General features: G+C 49.4%; 6 protein-coding genes across 6 annotated transcripts; 1 reads left to right on the top strand and 5 right to left on the bottom strand.

Moving 5' to 3' along the window:
• Positions 1-1199: 1199 nt before the first annotated feature.
• Positions 1200-2977, bottom strand: F5B22DRAFT_660699 (Metallo-hydrolase/oxidoreductase; the record flags this gene model as incomplete). Its single annotated transcript, XM_047980314.1, has 2 exons — positions 2000-2977; positions 1200-1867 (listed from the first exon to the last, which is right to left on the bottom strand). The coding sequence occupies exons 1-2, from the start codon at positions 2511-2513 to the stop codon at positions 1200-1202; spliced, it is 1182 nt and encodes a 393-aa protein (XP_047826433.1). The 5' UTR covers positions 2514-2977.
• On the bottom strand, positions 2978-6728 carry F5B22DRAFT_477353 (uncharacterized protein). Its single transcript, XM_047972206.1, has 3 exons — positions 6390-6728; positions 4279-6335; positions 2978-4227 (listed from the first exon to the last, which is right to left on the bottom strand). Exons 2-3 carry the CDS (start codon positions 6082-6084, stop codon positions 3418-3420), a joined length of 2616 nt encoding a protein of 871 aa, XP_047826432.1. The 5' UTR covers positions 6085-6335; positions 6390-6728; the 3' UTR covers positions 2978-3417.
• A 2219-nt stretch (positions 6729-8947) lies between these two features.
• On the bottom strand, positions 8948-10754 carry F5B22DRAFT_651015 (uncharacterized protein; the record flags this gene model as incomplete). Its single annotated transcript, XM_047979401.1, has 3 exons — positions 8948-8980; positions 9029-10249; positions 10317-10754. The coding sequence occupies 3 exons, from the start codon at positions 10752-10754 to the stop codon at positions 8948-8950; spliced, it is 1692 nt and encodes a 563-aa protein (XP_047826431.1).
• A 1239-nt stretch (positions 10755-11993) lies between these two features.
• Positions 11994-14252, bottom strand: F5B22DRAFT_651014 (uncharacterized protein; the record flags this gene model as incomplete). The annotated part of the gene is made up of 1 exon (XM_047979400.1): positions 11994-14252. One exon carries the CDS (start codon positions 14250-14252, stop codon positions 11994-11996), a length of 2259 nt encoding a protein of 752 aa, XP_047826430.1.
• A 1478-nt stretch (positions 14253-15730) lies between these two features.
• F5B22DRAFT_625102 (uncharacterized protein) lies at positions 15731-18474 on the top strand. Its single transcript, XM_047976160.1, has 3 exons — positions 15731-16458; positions 16574-16603; positions 16695-18474. The coding sequence occupies exons 1-3, from the start codon at positions 16375-16377 to the stop codon at positions 18036-18038; spliced, it is 1458 nt and encodes a 485-aa protein (XP_047826429.1). The 5' UTR covers positions 15731-16374; the 3' UTR covers positions 18039-18474.
• A 386-nt stretch (positions 18475-18860) lies between these two features.
• Positions 18861-20428, bottom strand: F5B22DRAFT_625098 (uncharacterized protein). The gene has a single exon (XM_047976159.1). It carries the CDS (start codon positions 20379-20381, stop codon positions 19509-19511), a length of 873 nt encoding a protein of 290 aa, XP_047826428.1. The 5' UTR covers positions 20382-20428; the 3' UTR covers positions 18861-19508.
• Between the last annotated feature and the right edge of the window lie 109 nt (positions 20429-20537).

Raw genomic sequence — 20537 nt, 5'->3', positions numbered from 1 at the left:
CAAGTATTTTAACCAAATGTTACACTTATCAACATGAGATTGGAATAGAAGCGCCATACAAGGAGAGAACGGGGCAGGTTTCTCTACAAAAAGATTAACAACTGCGAAGAGGGGTGCGGTTAAGGAGACTCGGATATACCGAATAGAGAAGAAGTAAATTGGTCATCTGAGATAGCTGCATACCTCAATTCAGATATCAGATAAATTTAGGCCAATTTAAGTCTCTATAAGAGGTCGCAATTGAATTAATTTCGCCATATAAGTAAGCGAAGTAGGATAGGTATGTAAGCGATGAGGATTTAGACTCTGTTGAGGCTGAGATGAAGCATCTATCTCTCCAACTGTAGGTTAATTTTTATTTCTATTTTTCCTTGGTTCATGTCCCAAGAGAGAGAAGGTGGGGAGGTGGGGGAAAGGGTGACCCCAAGCCAGACTGTGGGGTGATAAGCAGATAAGCACCTTACATGTACTTAAGAGCCCTAAGAGCGCTCATACATACATACCTAGTACATGCACAGTACTTGGTGGATGTAACGATACCTACCTACAAGTACCTACGTAGGCACCAGGTATGGAAGTGGACTTGGCACATATCATCTGTACATCAGGTAATGATGGCACTGAAATAACTCTTTAACCACTATGTCTTGTCAATTTGTCATTTTAGAAATATCTATTACCTTTGCTACTAGGTAATCTCAAATTCCATAGAGTTTCATGTTGTAGTGGTCTGCGGATTTGTATCCCAAGGTGCTGAAACAGTGTACGACTAGACTAGCAGCACCACAGGAAGCGCTAACAGTACCTAGGAGGACTAACTTGCTTCCATCCTTACCAGTCGGTAGGCGTTCATGTTCTAAGGTTCTAGTAGGAAACACGTCGCGAGCCGCCATCACAATTGAGAAGTTAATATATCAGAATAGGTGATGATGGTCATTAGTCTCATTTCTCCCTCGCCTACTAGATATGTTATGTATCACCCTGAAAATTGATGGCGCCCAAGGCACTTATCAACCTTGAAAGACTCCGCCTCCAAACCGATTCTACAACACTGGTGGGTACTGTAATACTTTTATTTCAGCTCAACAACCAACAAAACAGGTAGGGACACTCATCACATCCTTTAGCGTCTCATATTACGAAATATGATACGAGGATATGTAATTGCCCCCAGCATCTAAAGGTAGGTATCCTACATATCAGCGCGGGCCATCTTTCTTCATTTCGACCCCGCGGACCTCAAAGTTGAACTGTTCGCCCCGCTCCAAATAAACGACCCTATCCCTCCACTCCTCGCCCATATTCGCCACCTCGGTCTTGAAGTCCTCCAGCGGCGACAAAAACACGCTATAGTCATCAAAGTGCACCGGCATCGTCAGGTCCGGGTTCAGCAACTTCATGAGCTCGACGCCCTGCTTCGCGTCCATCGTGACCATGAGCAGCGGCATATGCGGGCCCGGGATCGTCGTCCCGCCCAGGTGGACGATCATGAGATCGATCCGGGTGTTGTCGTTCGCGGCAGAGTGCGAGTGCGGGTGCCGTTGCCGCGCCAGTTCTTGCTGCTCCTCGATGAACTTCGGTATCTCCTTGAGTTCGTCCACGAATAACGTGTCCCCCGAGATGTAGATCCTGTATCCGGGGTCGATCAGTGAGGAATCTACCTCCGTCGCGCTGGGCCGCCACGCCATCTCGACCAGCCACCCGTTGGTAGGTGGCACGGCGCCTAGGAGGTTGTTCGCCGCCGCCAGCGGGCCAGGAGGGACGTGCTCTCCTGGCATGGCCGTAATTTTCACCACGGGGACCTCCGCATGTCCGTCTTGTTTCGGACCGTCGATATGGAGCATCAGACTCTCAAAGGTATCAATGTCTGAGATCAAACATGTCAGTCGCGGTTCTCGGATTCTCACTACCGGCCCTCTGTATAACATGGACGAAAGCTACACCCAAGTCCTAAGGTATGGATGCTTATGATCTAATGAATAGGTAAAGAATCACGCACCGTGGACAGCACGAAACGGCCCAGCCCCATCCCCACCGACCTTCGCCTCAGAGGTCAAACACCCCTTAGCATGCGGCGTACTAACAATAGTGAAATCGCGGTTCAGCTTCTCCTCCACCAGCTTATCGAAATGATCTTCATGGTAATGGCTTAACAGCACTAAGTCGATGGGCGGTAGCTCATGCAGATCGACAACGGGGTTCTTCAGCCGCTGCGCTGTGACGCCGGGCCCTAGATGGACGTGATCCCCGGCGTGCAGGAAGTTCGGGTCCGTGAGGATCCGGAGCCCCTGCCATTCGATGATGGTCGTGGCGTTGCCGATGAAGTACACGCTCGCGTCGGCGGGCTTTGCTGCGCCGGATAAGGGCGCTGGTGTGGATGTGGATGTGGATGTAGGGTGCGTGTGTATCTTGCTCGCCTTTAGATTCTGCGGCGCATCTTCCGGACTCTTCTGCTCGCGGAGGAGCGGAATGCGCCGCGACGGGTTGATATGGAGATGGCGTGTCGGACGCATTTTGCCTACCTATTACTTTATTTGAACCGTAAGGCGGTGAAATCGTAGTTTTCTCAATATATACAACCCGTACGATGTTACCACTTGACCTAATGTAGGTCAAATGGGCAGTATATAGATAGATAGATATCTTGGTACTATTGCAGGTGGTTATGATTTACAAAGAAGCCATAGTAGAATAGCTTCTAGATGATAGAAAAAACGAAATGTGCAGAGATAGAAAAACGAATTCAATCCTGTTCCAATACGTTGATTGTCACCAAATATCTAAGTAAGTACGCCTGGACTATATAGCCCTTCGTTCTCCTCAGTTGTGACGTAACCACCTCCGTCTATACGGAACACAACGAGCGGGCAGTGGAAATGATGTATTCGACCCGTCATCGCGCACGTGTCGTGCAGTTCCAGCAACGAAAAGGTAGAAGAGAACAAAACGTCGATTGAAAAGTACGGAGTCAGGCATATACTGGGAATTGTTGTAAATATCTCAGCGTAGCCTAGGATTGGGGTGTGTATGCATTCGTCATTCTGACAACTAGCGTCTCAGAGCTTAGGTGGTATATAGGTAGATAACCGTAACAAGGGCAAGTCGCAAAACATCTTCTCACTCAATTCAAAGTCTAGCAGTTTAATAAGCGAGGAGGTGAGGCTCCGTATTGATCTAATCTAAATACCTAGTGAGATAGAGCGAAGGGGTTATCTCGAGTACTAAGAAGGAACGTCGTCGTTGCATTGTGACGACTCAAACTTGACCGGAGCTCTCCTATTCCCCCCTCTCTTCTTCTCGACAACTTTTGGGCTATGCTTAGCATGACCTGGGTATCATATGTACTATATAAAAAAGAAATAGATATTGAACAGCAATGACAATGGTAATCAGACTTCGCAGAACAAGGTCACTCTCTTATACAAGAGATTTCACATGGGGTGTGAGATCTCTTGTACAAGGTGTTCGAGTTCTGTCCGTCTGTCGACTTTGAAAATATGCGCTGGGTATCAGCATCCCTTTAGGGTTGCATCGTACTATGCGCAAGATCTTGGTACAGGTAGATTTGAATTCATCGATCACGTCGATATGAGGTCGTTTCGTGTTGGGAAGAGTGTGTGAGGGAGAGAAGTTGAATGCCTTCGGTCTGGCATTCCGTGAAGAAGCCTGGTGCTGGGTCTGGCTGAAGCCAGTCATAGCACAGATCGCTAATGAACCCATCAACAGGAAGGATGCGGACCATGACAGGATATTTTGTGAAGCACATAGTAGGAGAACTGCTCTAGCAGCGGCTCCAGCAATCGTAGTCTTGTGCCATAGTGGCTGCGCAGGCCTGGTGAGGCCGTTGTGTCTCGCGTTGTTGGCACGAGCTGATACAAGCGAAACAACCACGGAGAGGAATCCGAGTCCGGCAATAACAGACATGGGTGGTAGTGTGTCAGATGGGCCCGCGAGAGCAGCCGAAGTAGAGAAGCTCCGGCTCACTCTGGTTGCGAGTTGTCCTTCGCTACCCGAATTCCATGGCACGGATGAGCTTCCTTGCTCTACAATTGGATGGAGAGCTGCACTAGAGGTTAAAGGTCGACTTGTCTGCTCATCGAGCCATGTCGCTTGTCTGTTCTCTTCGCTGGTCGATGATCTCGTGGGTCTCCGGCTTGCTGTGATCGGCAATGGTGACGGCCTCTCGTTGAGTACAGGCGCCCGATTGCGAGTGAAGTGTACATAATCCTTTGACACAGTTAGTCGAAGGCCGACGGTAGGGAGTGGACTACTTCTTACCTCGACTTGTTCGAGCGGTGCGTGAGCCGGGAGGCTTGATGCCGTGGTGGCATATAGTGAAGTCCTACTTGGAACGGCTCCGTCATAGGCTTGGTCTGCATAGGTTTGTGGGGATGATGTGTCGGCACGCGTCATAGAAACGGCCTCGTTCAGACGAAGGGGTTCCCTAACTAGGGATGCTTCCTGGACGCTCATCTGGCGCTCGGCACCACGTTCTGCAGTATTCACCTCAATTGGTGTCTGTAGTCTATCACGGCCGGACAGTAGCCTTGGTAGTCCCTGTTCAGATATTGCATTGCGCCCATAGAGGCCTTCAGATGTGCCAGTTTCAAGTATATGATAGCCAGCGGCCAATGGTTCAGAAACCCTCGTCAGTGGTGCCTCTCTTGACTGGGTGCGTGAACCAGAATTACATTCTGCATTCTGAGCATCTAGTACACCGCCACGATCAATAGCATTCACGGCTACCGCGCGGCCTGGCCAATGATTCATGTGATCAGTTACGCCATAGAAGATGCCGTCCCCAATTGCGTCAGAAATTACGTTTTGTCGATAAGAACATGTCTGGTCAAGGAAGCTTGTGTTGGCGCCAGCTTCATGCATCAAATTGCTTGACGTCTCATGACGAACGTTGGTAATCTTGTGACGGTGCCTTTCTAGCCGTTGCGATTGAATAGGTGAAGCTGCAACTTCTTTCATCAAATCTAGATCCTCATCGAGGAATGATGATTGTGGTGAGTATAGGTTGAAATCCACATAGTTGCTTCCAGCCTCGACTCCTCCCGGAATTAAGTATGGTAGAATCGGCTTGTGGTTATGGCCGTCAGTAGTAGTGTCGGTAATATTTACATCCCGGTCAATCGGAGTAATTGGTACTTGTGATGGTGAGGTAGAGGATGATGAGAATGACGCAGTAGTACCCGGCGAGAAATAGCCAGCTGGGTCAAGGAAGAAGTCGTAATTGTACGGGATTGCCTCTGTCGGTTCCTCGTCATATTGAATGAATTGATCCCATTCCATAGAGAAAGTATCTGTAGGAAGGTCAAAAGACTCAGCGGAGAATTCGAGTGACGGCAATGATGCAGTGAAGATTTGGTCAAAGTCAGCGCTAATTGAGGCTTCTTTGGCAGTTATAGGTGGGTGTGCTGCTGGTGCCGCGGGCGCCGTACGAGGAGCCTTGCTCGCTTTCTTGGTTATCTTTCCGGAAGATGTGCCAGCAGCGGGCCTCTTGTGGCTAGGGTCACATTTCGTCTTCTTTCTCCTGCACGAATCGCATGCCTTCAGCATTCTCATCAAGTGAGCATGGTCTCTCTGCTCCTTCGTCTTGCAGCCGCGCGAGGCAGAGTTCGTTACGTCCCGACCATCCTTCGTCATGATCTTCATACCCGGTAAGTTAGAGAAATCATTGGCAGCAGCCACCTTCTTAGAAGTCGAGGGAGACGTCATTCGGGAGGATGTACTGTATGGGGTGTTCCATTGGCTGTCGGACATAGCGGGAGAGCTAGTAAAGCTAGACTGGTAGTCGGAGTCCATTATGGGAGACGTGTTGGCGGAAGGAAGAGTTGGGTAAACCATGAAGAACTTGAATAGCTCGCCGGTAGCTATGGAGTGCTGGAAAAACTCCATAGAAACAGCAGTTCTCTTTTCGAGGATAGAAGCGTCTCCAGGAACGTACGCATCAATCATCTCATCGAGCTGCTTGGAACCCATGGCCGGAAAGAATTGCAGAGGGGCACCGATAGCGGGCTGATTAACGGAAAATCCCATAAGGGAGTTAACAGAGCTGTTGCGAGACATGGACGACATGGTGATTATAGGACTTGGTCAAGTGGAAAGGCCCGTTAGAATACACCTTGAGCACTACCTAGGCGTCTGTGGATGGCTCCGAAATGATGGACAGCGTATCACCTGCACCAACGAACACCAACAAGGGTGGGAAGACTTTGCTGTCGCCAACTCGAGACCTGGGGAGGGTCAGGTCCAAGTTGGATGAGTGTGTCAGATGTGGAGTCCAGTTTTTTTTGGTATAGGTATAAAGTGTATCAAGTTGACTTCAGCTGCTTGGTCTCTTAGTATATCAAGGTTACTTATTGCAGGCTGACAAAGCATACCAAAATTGGTGGTTCCAGTGGCAGTGTGTAAGTAATTGGTTAGGAATGTCAACTTCTCGGAGCTAATAGTTTATGACCGCCGGTATACGTTGGGGTGAGATGTCAGAGTGAAGACGGATGAATACGAAAAGAATGAATATCTACCACTACTACTACCTCCTAGAGACTAGAGTAGTAAGTAAGTAGGTAGTGCGTGATGTGAATAAGTGTGGTTAGGTAGGTGGGTAGGACAGTGTCAGAGCAATGTCTGGCTGCCTGGTCTCCAGAGAGCTTTCGCGAGGAGAGAGGAAGCGTGAATCTGGCCGAGATGGATGTTGGAAGAAGAGGGAAAGAGAGGGAAAGAAAGCATGCGGGCGGGAGGGAGTCACGGGCGGATATTTCAGGTCCTGACTGAGGCCGGATTCTGGTGACTTGGAGGCATTGTCAGCGATGAATCTGGGCGGAGCAGCGCGCCATCTGCAAGTGAAATTCCTGGCGGGTCCCGGCGAGACAGAAGCGGCCTAGCGCCGTCCATGCTGGTAGTGGATGCCTGGCCAATGGCGAGCCCGCGCTGGCGGCGACCCCCTGCCCGCTGGCTGGCCCCTGTGAACCCACCCGACCTGTTCGTACCTCGCTGGCGGCCGTGTTAGTGCAGCTGTCGTCTCCCCGCGGCGTGCCCGCCGGAAAGCTGCCTCGCCGCCTAACAGTCTAAGCCTCGGGGCACGAGCGCGCTGGGGCGTCGAGCTGGGTGCCGCCTCAACACTGGCTGGATCCTCGCCGGGCTGCTTGCTGCCTCAGGCACCCCTGCTTCGGCGAGCGCAAAAAGATCTGAGGATGACTCAAAATGATGACCCGCCCTGTACGTGAGAATGCGACTACGCCAATCTGTACACCACTTATACGACTCCAAGTATGATCATGGCCCCCTCCCTTGAGTGGTCGAGTCTCAGATCAAGTAAGTCGTAAGTCGTAGGTCGAGTCGAAACCCTTGGGTAACAGACAGGACGGACAGGACCTCCAGGCTCCCGCAATGTAGATATTTGTATCTATTGTTAAAGCTCGTCTTGAAAATTCCCGTACATACATACGTACATGCACTGTAAGCATTATTTATCCACTCCCTTACATAAGCTAGAGTACCTCGTGTGGGTACTCTTTCTGGAGTCGTCCCGCAAGTCTGGGGCTGGAGACGAGACCAGTAGCTACAGTACTTACATATACTTAGTATGTAGTAGATAGTAGGTGTGCAGTAGCCAATGGATATGTCTTAATTGTCACAATGGAAACCGAGGTTGATGCATGAAATTTTCATGTTGCGCGACTAGGCCTTATGCCATAAGCAATTGCTGATCAAAACGCCATCAGTTGAGAGGCCAGCACGACGACACGCAGTGTCATCATTTATACATGTTAGTCGCAATAAGAAAAGGGGTAATTAAGCGGTTGAAGCTATTACAAGTTCCCCAAACCGGTTGTTATGTTGTGGTTGATTGATATCTGAGTGAAGGAGGAAATTGAATCGATTCATCATACCATTCACAATGCATATATATGGAATACATATACCTATAACTATCCTCACTCAGGGACGATAGTCATGCCGTATCTATCGCATTCACATGAACATAATAATATAAGTCTTTATACGTAGATAGCGATAGGCCAAGGATCCAATTAAATGCCGTCTCACATTCTATATTTTATCTAGTATACACTACGCCGGGGCATCATTCCACAGAGACGGACAGCCATACTCCAGTATATCTCCAAGCTTACCCCACGACAAGCCCACGGGGCTGTCAGTTCACTTACTTACCAGTTGCGTGTAGCAGACCGGGTACCGGTAGTGGTAGGTAGATTACACGATCAGTACAACTCGGGACGTAGGGCGTAGTTGCGCAGGGCTGAGTCACGCTGCTACACATTGCTGCACAACAATATCCCGGCTACATACGAAGTAAGCACGCATGTACGTCCCTACGTCCGTCCCTATTCCTATGACTCAAGATCAATTGACGACTTGATAGATCACCCGATAGGTTCGTGCACCTCTTATCTGGCGTGCGCTGCCTTTGTCACACGTACACGCCGCTGCCCACTAGACCTGCACGGACGATACTGTAGCTCCCCCAGGGATGATAACGTCATGTTTTAGAGATGAGCGAACAAGGTTGTGTGGGTGAGTATGTGTTCCAGTATGGTAGATCAGTGCCTAGCAGCCAGCCAGCCCTACAGTGGTAGGGACATGGGTATGGTAGGTATGCATCGAAAGTCATCCTCCCACCTAAATCCCATGCTATTTTAACCACCAATGCCCTCTAACAAATTTCCAATTCCACGGTGCCGCCCATTTCAAGGCAGAGCATAACTGTACACAAACGAGCCTTTTCAATTGCCTCACACATTGACCAATCCTGTTTCCTATCCAATATATATTTATGGTCATGTCTTACCCCCAGTCCATCTAAAGTACCCAAGTTCGCGTCGTTGCCGACCATGTTCCTCTATTTATCTTCTCGCGCAAAAAAAAACCAAAAGCCAAAAGCAAGACACCAGAATAAACGTTCTTGGATGAACGCTTAGACGACGACAACTAAGGCATATAAACCATCCTAAGCCGTGTTAGCGAATGTTTGCCGCAGAAGCGCCGTCATGCTTACTCTTCTATTTGCCCTGGACTTCAGACTGTCCGCGGCAACCCATGCTGCAACGGGACCGAAGACGACGATCAACAATAGAGAAGTGCTCATAAGACTTGCAGCTGCGAGAAATAGCAATATGGCATTTCTTCGTCCAGTAAGAAGGTGTACCAGCTGAAGATAAAAGGTAACCAACGGGGCTAGCAGGGAGGGGATTAAGCGGCGGCGGCATGGCTTCAAGCCCGACGTTAAGCTTAGATTGGAACCATACAAGGCGGATCTAGTTCCCATTTTCAAGTCCAGTGGTCCAATCCCGATTCCAATACGACAGTGGGGAATGGTGTCGTCGGCATCGGATGGGGTCCGCGACCAGTTCTCCATTCCGGCGCACGTCATGCCATCCTCATCATCGCCATCAACAGACTCGCTGCTTTCATTACCGCTGGCACAATGTTCATAACACCCTGATCTGCTGGTGGAAGAGCTGTAGGGGAAGTTGGATTGACCCGTGTTACTTGAATCTCGTGTGGCCATATTCCACGATGGTTGGAGCCAAGAGCGGCTCCCAGATGCTTCCGACACTGTTAGTCTGGGTGGATTAGGTTTGGCCCGGCGTGGCAGAGCACCATAGTAGTACTTTGTCGACCGGCCAGGGTGGCAGCGCTGTTCTCCCCATCCGGGGCGTATTTCTTTACACTCGTCACATATGGACCATTCGGGTGGTTCGTACGGTTGGAAGGGATGATGCTCGGTGCTGAAGTGATCGCAAAGCTGCTCAAGGGGGCCTGTCCACGAACAAGAGCCTGCTGAAGACAGCGATTCGGTTTCTTCCGTCTTGAATTTGTAGTCGCATTGCCAGCGGTTTGGGTATAATGTTGAGGAGCCGATCGTTACAAGACCGGTTGCATCTGGCGCTAAGTAATAATATTCGTCACGGGGCGTCGACACGAATTTGCTTACCGATTCCGCTGAATCAATGTCAAGTTTAAGTGCTGGGAGAAGACTTTCATTTACGCGACTAGTCAATTCGCCCCCAGTGGGCAGATCAGGCAAGTCCGTTGAGAAGTTATATTGGGGAGTCGTCAAAGGTGGTACGCCACCACCAGTGCTAAATGTCTCAATATCACCTTCACCAAACGGCCTCGCCGACCCGCCTCGGGAGGAGGCTCTTGCCTTTTGCTCTTCAGCTGCACAGAACTTGCGATAGCCTTCCTCCAATTTCGAGAAGTCATGGCAGTTACACTGCGGTTGGTTAGAATAATCGTGTCTAAATGACATTTGATATGTTCCTAAGTCGACTGGGACTTACCGACGTCCTTTTTGCGCGATGAAACGCGCAAGTAAGCTTGAATTTTCTTTTGAAGGCAGTTTTAGTTCGCGTTTCCATGTCTAGTGGACCTTTCCTCCTGCCACGATGCGGTTTCGACCGTGTTGCTTCAGCTGCAGGGTCAGGAGAACAAGGTGCAACGCTATTGCCGCTTTGTGAGCATACCGTGCTCGGGCTAGGATGGCTGTCACTCGCTGTACTGAGTTCTGACATGGGCGGTTCGAGGTTATTTTCTTCGACATGGAGTTCGAGGCGCTGTCTATCCATTTCGCGCCTGTTTTGATTGTAAAACCGTTGGGATTCCGCAGTGGGCTCGATCATAATGGTGGACTGAGTGAGATTCTGGCCATTGCGGATAGGCCCTTTGGAGCTTGATGGCGGAGCCAATCGCCCCCCGTCAATCCTGTTTGGTGAAGACATTGTGGGAAGCAATCAGATGAGTGCCAAGTACATGACATATAGCAAGGTGCAGTGAAGTCGGGGCTTGGAGGCTGAAGCCGGACGCTTCAAAACATGCTACACAGCCTTGCTTTTCAGCAATCAGTAGGAGCTGGCTGAAAGACGTCGAATACACGTCGAGAAAGAAACACGGCTTATTAATATCTTAGATACAAGCAAAAAGATACTGCGAGCTAGGACGAAAAGTAGCGTACTGCTCGAGCGAGAGGAGAGAGGAGCGTAGCTAATGAACCATGGGGGCGAAAGCACGAGAAAGTCAGAATGCCGAGGAAAATGACTGACTGTGCCCTTACACAAATCGAGGCTGACGAGGCATCTCCTGCATGGAGACTTGCCTCGCCTAGTAGAGCGCGGGCGCACAACTATTTTGCAGCCCAGGAGCCTGCTTTATAAGGCCACCACCATTTTCCCTCTTCGAAGTATCTACGTCACTCATAATAACCAATCGTAGCGCATGTCCAGAGTCGCATGGTCACTACCTATAACTTGATCTACTGAGTAGCATAAGCAGAGAGCAGCTCCCTCGGGCGCGTGCTGCATGTCGTAAATGGCAGGCTTCCAAAGAGCGGTAGGGTAATTGCTTTGCTTGTCTTTACGCGAATCTCCGTCTACATGCTTGTTCGGCACGCTGACGAAGATGGTCGCAACTGAAATTTAGTGTCATCAAGTATTCATGTCATCAAGTCTTGCTGAGGCCTCATGCAGATGGTTTCTCACTACTCAGTCGCTTAATAGGCATGGTACTTAGTAAATGGGCCGAAAACAGCTGCGGCACCGCTGCACATGTGCGTAACTACGCGAAGGTCAACCAGCTGATTTGCGGATTGGCATTTGTTCCAAGAATGTCCCAGGGTAAACTAGTGTCATGTTTTCGGCCCCCAATCTCACCGTGGAGTCCGCGTGGAGCTACCATACGGCGCTGTGTCGTATTCCTCGGTGATCGGGAAAGCCGTGTATGCTCTAGACTCTCTTTATTCATTGGCCTACAGCGTGGAGTAATTCAATTAAGGCGAAATACCTTACTCTCATCTTGATTCACTAATTCGGTTTGTTTGCGATCGAAGACTAGCACATGGAGACGATTGACATCTAACTTGTCTGGTAGCAATTGCATCAAACGCTGATTGCGGAGCGCTTTGGAGGCCTTGGAGTGATAAGCCGAAGGCGCAAAAGCCGTAGATGAAACATTCTTTAAATTTCTTATGACGGTCGCTTGAAATCAAATAAGTCGTGGGCTTCTCTGCTCCATGGTCCTCCGTTTGCTCTAGAAAAACCAGGCAGTGGAGTTGCCATACTTTTGTCCCGAATTCGCGTTCCTTTCTTCGTCTCGGGGTTTCGACGTAGTGAGCTCTCCACTAGCTCTGCTGGTAGAGGGCATTTGGGCATTTGACCAGCAGCATCTGAAGGTTTCGCCGCCTTTTTACCGCGAGTCGCCGGGTTGCTAATTGTAGGCTTGGACTCTTTTGTAGAAGCCGTCGCGATGGATAATGAAGCCTCTTCGGTTTGCGTCGTTGGACTTGCTCTACCCGATAGTGAACGATTCTTTGAGGCCTGAGATTTACTACTTGGAGGCCTTTCGTTCGTTATCGGATCTTCGTAGAGCCTACTCTTGAATTGATTGGGCTGCTTATCAGGGTCTCCGTTTGGCGTCAAATCCAAGGAAGTTTTGTCTTGAACATGTTCATTCTGCCTGATATTCACCAATGAGTCCGAATCATCATCAAAGACAAAGCCAATTACCTCCTTGCTCTTAATGCTTTTGCGTCCCAACTTGGCCAGGCGAGGAGCAGGCCCCTCGTCAGTGGTGATATTATCTTCTCGACTCGTTGATCGTAGTGGCACACGATCTTGATCCACACTAGTTGAGGCAGTATTCTCGTTTGTAACTTGCTGCGCGAGTCTCAAGCTCTTTCTATTCGCGAGAGCACACGATTCAGTTCGGTCATCATCGCTATTCTCTGTTGTAGCTCTTAATTTAGCTCTTGACGTAAATTCTGGCTTGTGGCGGATCACACGTTGCGTTGTAAATTCCTCGTCCTCGGAAGGGCATGTGTTAGCTGCACGAGATTCTTGATAATCAACACTCTTTTCACTCGCTTTCCTCCGTCTTGGTGCGGGTTCCCGAGTCTTTTCGAGATACTCTACCGAAGTGTGTAGTGATACATTTGCAGATTTTGAATTATGCCCTCCTTTTCCATTGGAGAGTCGGGTTGTGTTCGAGTTTGACAAAGAGCTGCATATAGGGTCGCGCTCAGAGATCATTAACAAGCCTCGTTTTTTTCTAGGTTTTATTCTTAGCTCTGTTCTGGGTTCTTCAGGAAGAGGTCGTTGAGGATCATCAGCTTGATCTTCGGTCAGGTCGATCAAGTTTTTCTCTCGATGCCGATTTCCTTTAGTGCAGTCATCTCTAGGGTCCGCCCGTTTCTTGTTTCGAACCTTATCTGTTCTTTCTGCGGTTCCAGATACTAGACCGCGGGATTGGTCAGATACCAGGCCTATTTGTGCAGGATGCTCGTTAGTTGCTCTACACTCTCGCGTGATTTTGTTTGGGGATTGAGAATCCACAACGGATTGTTCCCCTGTGATTTTCTTGTCTTGGTGAAGAACTAGTCTTCGCCGCTGTTTCTGAGATGTAGGGGATGTGTTTGATTCGTCTAATGTACTCGGGTTGGTGTCTATAGTGGGCTCTGGTCTTTTCGAAATGTCCAGCCTAGCATAGTTGTCCGTACGTAACGGTGTAGTATCGGCGTGTAGAAGTGCATGCCTCGGCATAGAGCGGCTATGAGCGGCGCCTTGGCTCGATGGCCGCCCTGATAGTATCAAAGTCGCACCAAATAAGTTCTGAGCATAGCCACTCTTTCCAGGAGGAGAAGCCTCCCTTCTCTGTCTTTTGGCTGGACGGCTATCGTCGCTATGGGGTGGTGGCTGTCTCTGTCTGCGCTCTTCATAAGGCGACTTTTTTGAAAGCACTGCACGGCCATGGTGGCCGGAGGGCGTCCCAATAACGTCGTGGAGATGTTTCTGCGATATAGGTTGCTGTTTGATGCTATGTATTGATGGCACAGCAGTGACAGGAGGTCTTCGCGCCGCAGCTGCAGCTTGACGTTGAGCCCTTTCTTGAGCTCTTTTATCTATCAGATCGGATAGATCCTGGTCGCGACTTCCGACGCACTCGCCAACTTGGATGAGGACGCCGCCTCTCTCGAGCTCAAGTTCGTCGCCATCGGCGAGGTCGTAATCTTCTCGCCAGTGCATGTCGCCTACGAAGTTGCCCCGCTCATCGTAGACCATAACCCGCCGATTGAAGGTGTGGTATTTGAGACGCCCATCTTGCCAACGCTTTTGCTTCCTGCGAAGATCGTGGGTGAACAGGCAGGCATGCTCACGGACTGGCGCAGTGGTGGCTGAAGACTGAGGGTGGGCTCCTAATGTGGAGCTTTGCGTGGTCTGAACAGCCATCGTCATATTGCCGAAGCCTAGTCTTCGGTTGCGATACTTTCATAGAAGCCAGCATGCGATTCCTATTGTGTTAAGTCGTTATGAGTAGCAACCACATCATTGAGGACTGTTAGCATTGTCTGTTGTGAAGGCGGCGAATATTGGAGGACGCGTTGATGCCATGGATTGGCTCCGCCCCACTTCCACTCACGAGTTAAGTGCTCCTGACACGCGTCGTCACGTGCTTTCTACTTGCAACTTGCTACCTCTCTACCTGAGGTACATAAGTAGCAGTACATGTACAGAATGCAGTCGGGTGGGTAACTACCTAGGTAGGTACCTTATCAACTTCAATGGAGGTAGAAATCTTCGCTAAGACAAACTAAGTAACAACAGGCCTAGTGTACATACACCGGGTCTGACCTGGGCAGTTAGGTATTACCATCCTGTTGGTACAAGCCTACTCGCCAAGCCAGTGGGAATTCTTACCAGAATTGGCAGAAGACGGGGGCAATTGAATCGACCTCCCGCTGCTTAGACCCGGCTAAGAATCTACCTACCTAACCTAGGTATCTGTAGGGTGAAGTCTAATAGTGCTATTGTTTCTATATCTATGGATGTCAGCCTGACATCTGAGGGGAATACTTAACTTCTTACAGTATGCGATCAATGTCCTTCAAAAGCTTACGGTGACGTGGACAGAAGCTAGGATATTTGCTCAATGTCGAAGTTCCTTTCCCCGCCCCGCTCCACTAGGCAGCCAGCCCTACCTGCATCTGCGATCTAGAACACGAACATTATTCGAGTAGCAATTCCACCAGATCCATTCGACCTCCTGAGAGTACATGAGGTTTGGTCTTGCAATGTAAGAGTCATTCCATCTGGAAAGAACGCCAGCACAAGTTCTGCGAGTAGAAGGATTAACACCACCGTTTTGGTTTCATCTACCTACCTAGGTAGGTATCTTCTGGAGAAAAAAAATTACGACAGTGGGGTTTGAAAAGGAGACTTTGAAGCCGAGTTATGAACATAACACAGTAGGTAGCACATCAACAAGTCGGAGCAATGGATACTAACAGTACATGTGGAATGAATAGCTGTCAACCTACAGTTACAGTGAGTTAACCAGCTTGTCTGTTTTGCCATGGTGACTACAGCAGAGTTTCATGTTCGGCGCCAACTCCAAATCTAATTACATACTAATCCCTACACGTCGGTCGTCAGATGGGGCACAGCAATTCAGTAAACGAAAAGGAAGCCTACCTACCCAGGTGCCGAGTTCCAGCTCGCACCAACCTGCTACATCTACCCCATACATTGTGAGTCAGAAGGCACCTAACCTTAGGTAGTAGATCTGCGAAATTGTGGCACTGCGTCGCACACTTACGAAGTAGGTAAGTAAGTAAGTAAGTAAGTAAGTACAAGTTCAGGTAAACGTCGCATACTCGATGCGGTGTGGTGAATATAGAATGTACATATGTCGGTCAGCACATACCGTAGGTACGTAGTAGACACCGTACCTGAATGGCCTGGTGTCGTTAGCTCTTGCGCCGCGCGCCGCACGTTGCAGCGAGTAAGCCCAGGCGAGAGGTTCCCCTCTCCCCTTCCCGACCTCTAGCGAAGAAAACATACTACCTGCTACCTGTGTAGGTCGTGGGACGGCAACCCGCCTGCTCATCCATCCTGTCATGGCGCAGCGAGTTTCCCTCGTATCCTGATCCTGCTCTGGTGAATCCCATCTAAACACTCTCTTTCCCCATTTCCATTCCTTTTCGACGCTCGTCTTAATCCGAGTGAAGGCTTGTTGGGTTTCTGCCCTTCTCCATCTCAGAATACGCTTTGCGTGAGCCATCTCCCGGTCCTGTTCAAACAAGTAGAACAATCAATTTTCACTGTTGCAATCACGCTGATGTGCTATCGGCTTCTTCTTCTACTTCTCCTTCCGTAGCTGTCCTCCGCTGTGCTAATTATCCACCTCCCATCATTTCACCTAATTCGCTGTGTGATCTGTACCTATCGTACCCAGCCGTACCCAGCCACCCTTCCGGCCGTTGAGTTCCCCACACGACGACCCCGTGCTGGACTCATAAGCCACATAGTGAGACTGACCAGACAAGCTCGCCAAGGGATAATATCGCAGAAAATGCAGTCGATGCAGAGACAATTTGGTCGCATGCTCCATAGGAGCCCTGGCGACAACGCAAAAGTGGCAGTGCTGCTCTCTGATGTGAGTATTCCTCTTCGGACCTCGACAAAAAAAAAACATGCAACAGTCTGGTCTCAGCTACAAGGCACGGGCAACTCCACGTAGAGATATCAGATACTAATGCAAGACGTATCAGTATGAAGACGTCGACAGAGTCCTTGCTAAGGTGCGTTTCTCTGTCCCGCTACACAAATTATGCTGTATCATCCCCACGGTATCATTGTCCTTGATGCGACTGACTAGTTCGGACTATATAGATCATTGACGCTGCCAAATCATGGCGTGACTCGTGGATCAACCTCTGTTCAACACAATTGGGCGTCGCTACCGAATACGATGGACTCTGGGACCCCATCGTGGGTGCGTCTGACGGGCTGGGTAAACTTGCGACTCCTACACCAGAGCTCCAACTAGAGCAAGCTTTGCGCCTCAAGGAAGTATATACCGATCTCAAGGCTGATCTCCTCGATGAGTTGGAGCTTATAGAGGCCAGAATTGTGAAGCCTGCTAGTTCCGCCCGGGAGTACATTGACCCCTTGCGAAAAACCATCAAGAAAAGAGAAAATAAGAGGTTAGATTTTGAGAAAATCCAAGACAAGACTAGCAAGCTTCAAAGAAAACCAGGAAGGACACCCAAAGAGGACGCATCGCTCGCCAAGCTTGAGGCCGAACTGGCTCGAGTATCCGAGGCCTTCCACACCGCTGATGCCCACCTAAGAGAAACTCTGCCTCCAATTGTGAACGCGGCCTTTAGTATCATCCCGCTACTCATCGATTCAGTTGTAGCACTCCAAAATCGCTTCCTCGGCCTATATTATACGGCTTTACACACCTACTGCGAACAACACGGTTTTCCCTCTCCGCCGCCCCCAATGGACGAGGTAATAGCCGTTTGGTCAGCTGGATATGAACCCGTCAAAAGGGAAACCGAATCAATCACCTGCATCGCCACTGGAAAGGCGGTACGCCAGCCTATGAAACTTCCTGATGACCCCAGTTTGCAGGATCGGGGCCGGCCGACTCCCGCTTTCATGGTGAATGGTCCTCGGCGCTCGTCCTCCGGGCTCACATCAGCCGATGGGAACATTGCACCGCCGCGCATTCCATCGACGACTTCGTTATCGTCGAATTCAAGCCCGGTCCTCGCGCCAAAACCATCTCTGGGGAACAACTACGTTATATCTAACAACCTGACCCCTACTGATTTTACAACGGCGTCTCGGCTTGGACAGCAGCTGACGCCTGCCATCTCACCTAATTCAATGCGGCCGCGGAGCGACTACTTTGATAAGCGTCCGCCGTCAGCAGCGCCCACCATAACATCAACATCATCGGTGAACACAACAGCCAGCGGGGCTTCCTTGATCACCGGGAAGAAGAAGCCTCCACCGCCGCCTCCCAAGCGGATTGCATCGAAGCAACATGAAGAGTTCGTAGTGGCTCAGTATGCCTTTGACGGGCAGGGCTCGGGCGATCTCTCATTCCGCCAAGGAGACAGAATTAAGATTGTCAAGAAGACTAACACTCTCGATGACTGGTGGGTAGGAGAGCTAGGAGGTGTCGAGGGGAGTTTTCCTGCAAATTATTGCAAAGCCGGATGAAAAGAGAGAGAAAAAAACATGATCCTTTACGACTTCATTTATTACCAGAAGAACGAAAGAAGAGGGAAAAGAAAAAGTCATCGTTATACAGAAGACGCGGGCTTCTCAAGTATACGTAATCATGAAGATGTGACTCATGAGCTACCCCCCCGTAAGGTAGTAAAGAATAATTTAATTTAGTTAGTTAGTTGTATTCCTTATCAGTGGAGATTCGAACATATTCACACAATGAAGCGAGAGAAAACTTCAATGAGGACATTGATTCTAGAACAGAAACTTATGCACACCAATATTTTAGCTTAGAAGAATACGCACGTACTGAGAGCCAAATTACGTTTTCTTTTCTTTCTTTCTTTTTTTCGTTGGAGTTATTCTACAGTGCACGGCACAACACTTCACAACATGGCAGTAAGCAAATCACCCCATCTAGAGTAACGTAACGTCTGAGCGAACTACATACTGTATGTACGTAGGCGCTTTTAAGTACGTACGTACTTACCTACACACTTCAGAAACGGACTAACCTTAGGTCGGCATGATGAGTCTGGATGTCTCAATCTCCCTACTTGGACTACCCCCTCCATCTATTCCACAATGAAAAACATGAATGCCTGAATAGCTAGCCAGCTAGCCAGCCAGCCGTATCCAAGCATGTGTGCGTGCAACGCGCATCTAGTTCCTATTGCAACTAACAATGAACGTAAATCAGGAGATGAGATCAGCCCGTCTAACCCCAACTGCGCACTTCCTTGAAAACTATCCGTATCTAACACGACCAGCTACTTAGTCATATTAAAAATTAAACAAAAGCTGAATTTTCATTTCACTTATACGATATTTGGACACATGAAAGAAAGGATGGATGGATGGATGAGTGGATAAATTCCCAACAGCTAAATGACTGACTGACTAGCCTGGTACCTAACTAACTAACTAACTAACTGCCTGACTCTTCATCGGCCTCTCTATTTCGAGAACCCCAACTTCTCAAGTACTTTGAAAACGCACTAAACAGATGTAGCGAAACCAAAGGATATAACTTCGCTAAGTATGAAGCACATTATGCATTCGACGATATATTCGCCCTAGGCTGCACGCAATCGTCGTGGGAAATAAGGGTATCCTCGCTTCTCCTTAGATACTTAATTAGGTACCCATTACAAGTTCCTTTCTTTCTTTCTTTCTTTCCTTTTTTTACTAAACGCCCACGAAAATCCAAGCTTCAATATCCACCGAGAGGCGATGGACTGGGGGTATCATTGGAGAGATAAAAGGAGATGGCATCTTAAGGTGCCCGTATGCTTTGTTAGAACAAAATGCAGCGGCCGCCGACAGGGTCATTCGAATGTTTGACGTCGCACAGGGTAGAACAAGACGCCTTCAGAACCTCTGATCGTGGGCCAAGTATGATTGCTTGTTCACAGAGCAGGGAAGAGCTGCTGTCCTTATTGTCAAGCAAAATTCGTAGACTTATACTGTGCTGAGTCCTAACTCTAACACAGGTGAGGCATTGAATTCCTGTCGTGGTTGCTCCTCTTCGGACCTTATAACATGACCGAGCTCGGCTTGTGCTGTGGCTGGTCCATGTACAGACAGGTATCCGTCAGCAGAACCCTCAAGCTCCATAGGGGTGACAGGGCCCGGGCTTCCTAACGGGATTAATCGCGGTTTGCTTGGTTTCATCATGTTGTTGAATCCCATTGATCGTATGTAACTCGGCGCTGCTTCATTAGCCTTCCCACGATTCAAGGCCATCGTCGCTTGTGCAATCATATCGCGCTGATACTGCTGCAACCGGTATCTCGCTTCCGAATCGGTTCGTGCGTGGCTCGCACTAGAAGGTTGATTGATGACTGGCACTTGTGGCTCCGATTTGACAGGGGCGGCCATTGTTGGTTCTGATATTGCAGGCCGATGATTCATGCCTTTTCTTCTCTTCTCGCCCTTCCGTTTCTCGTAATTGGATGGATAGTATTTGCCCATAGGCAAAGGGTTACTCTGGTCGCCAAGCGGCATGTAGGAAGCAACAGGGGTGTTTGAGGCGGAAGCTGATCCAGCTCTTTTGATGTTGTCCAGCTTTAAATGTGGCTTTTCCATAGCTCGGTCGCCTTTTGCTGGGGGGACGTTGGTGGTGGCCGGACCGATCTCTCCTTTTCTGACAGGAGGATGACCGGGGGCTTGCTCGTTTGGGCTTTCTTCGGTTGCAAGTTGTATCGATTTCATACGAGCCTTGGTCGCGTCGATTTGGAACGGATGAGGGCGATATACACGGCTTTGGTCTTCGTGGAGAGGAAAGTAACCGCTAGGAAATGTTAGCAAAACTAGTCGCCATTTCAATCGCATTAAGTACAAGGGCGACCGACGTACCCGGGCAAGTCTCCGCGGGCAGACAAAGGTGCAGGGGGTGTATACACAGGGGCGCCGCCGCTAATTTTTTTGGGTGCCGGTAACTCAATGGCAATTGGCTGGCTTCGGGGGGGAGATGGTTTGGTGACTTCG

The sequence above is a fragment of the Xylaria bambusicola genome (genome assembly GCF_022495145.1).
Source record: "Xylaria bambusicola strain CBS 139988 unplaced genomic scaffold F5B22scaffold_61, whole genome shotgun sequence".
Classification (NCBI taxonomy): Eukaryota; Fungi; Ascomycota; class Sordariomycetes; order Xylariales; family Xylariaceae; genus Xylaria; species Xylaria bambusicola.
Note: the sequence above shows the minus strand (reverse complement) of the source record. Positions and strands in the feature narration are given on the sequence as shown.

Bases quoted from the DNA above. Each gene is read 5' to 3' on its own strand.
- F5B22DRAFT_477353 (XM_047972206.1), bottom strand. From the start codon at position 6,084: ATGTCGTCCATGTCTCGCAACAGCTCTGTTAACTCCCTTATGGGATTT. The intron at 4,228-4,278 runs GTAAGAAGTAGT...ACTGTGTCAAAG, and splicing joins CACCGCTCGAACAAGTCGAG to GATTATGTACACTTCACTCG.
- F5B22DRAFT_625102 (XM_047976160.1), top strand. From the start codon at position 16,375: ATGCAGTCGATGCAGAGACAATTTGGTCGCATGCTCCATAGGAGCCCT. The intron at 16,459-16,573 runs GTGAGTATTCCT...AAGACGTATCAG, and splicing joins TGGCAGTGCTGCTCTCTGAT to TATGAAGACGTCGACAGAGT. The intron at 16,604-16,694 runs GTGCGTTTCTCT...CGGACTATATAG, and splicing joins TCGACAGAGTCCTTGCTAAG to ATCATTGACGCTGCCAAATC.
- F5B22DRAFT_625098 (XM_047976159.1), bottom strand. From the start codon at position 20,381: ATGCGATTGAAATGGCGACTAGTTTTGCTAACATTTCCTAGCGGTTAC.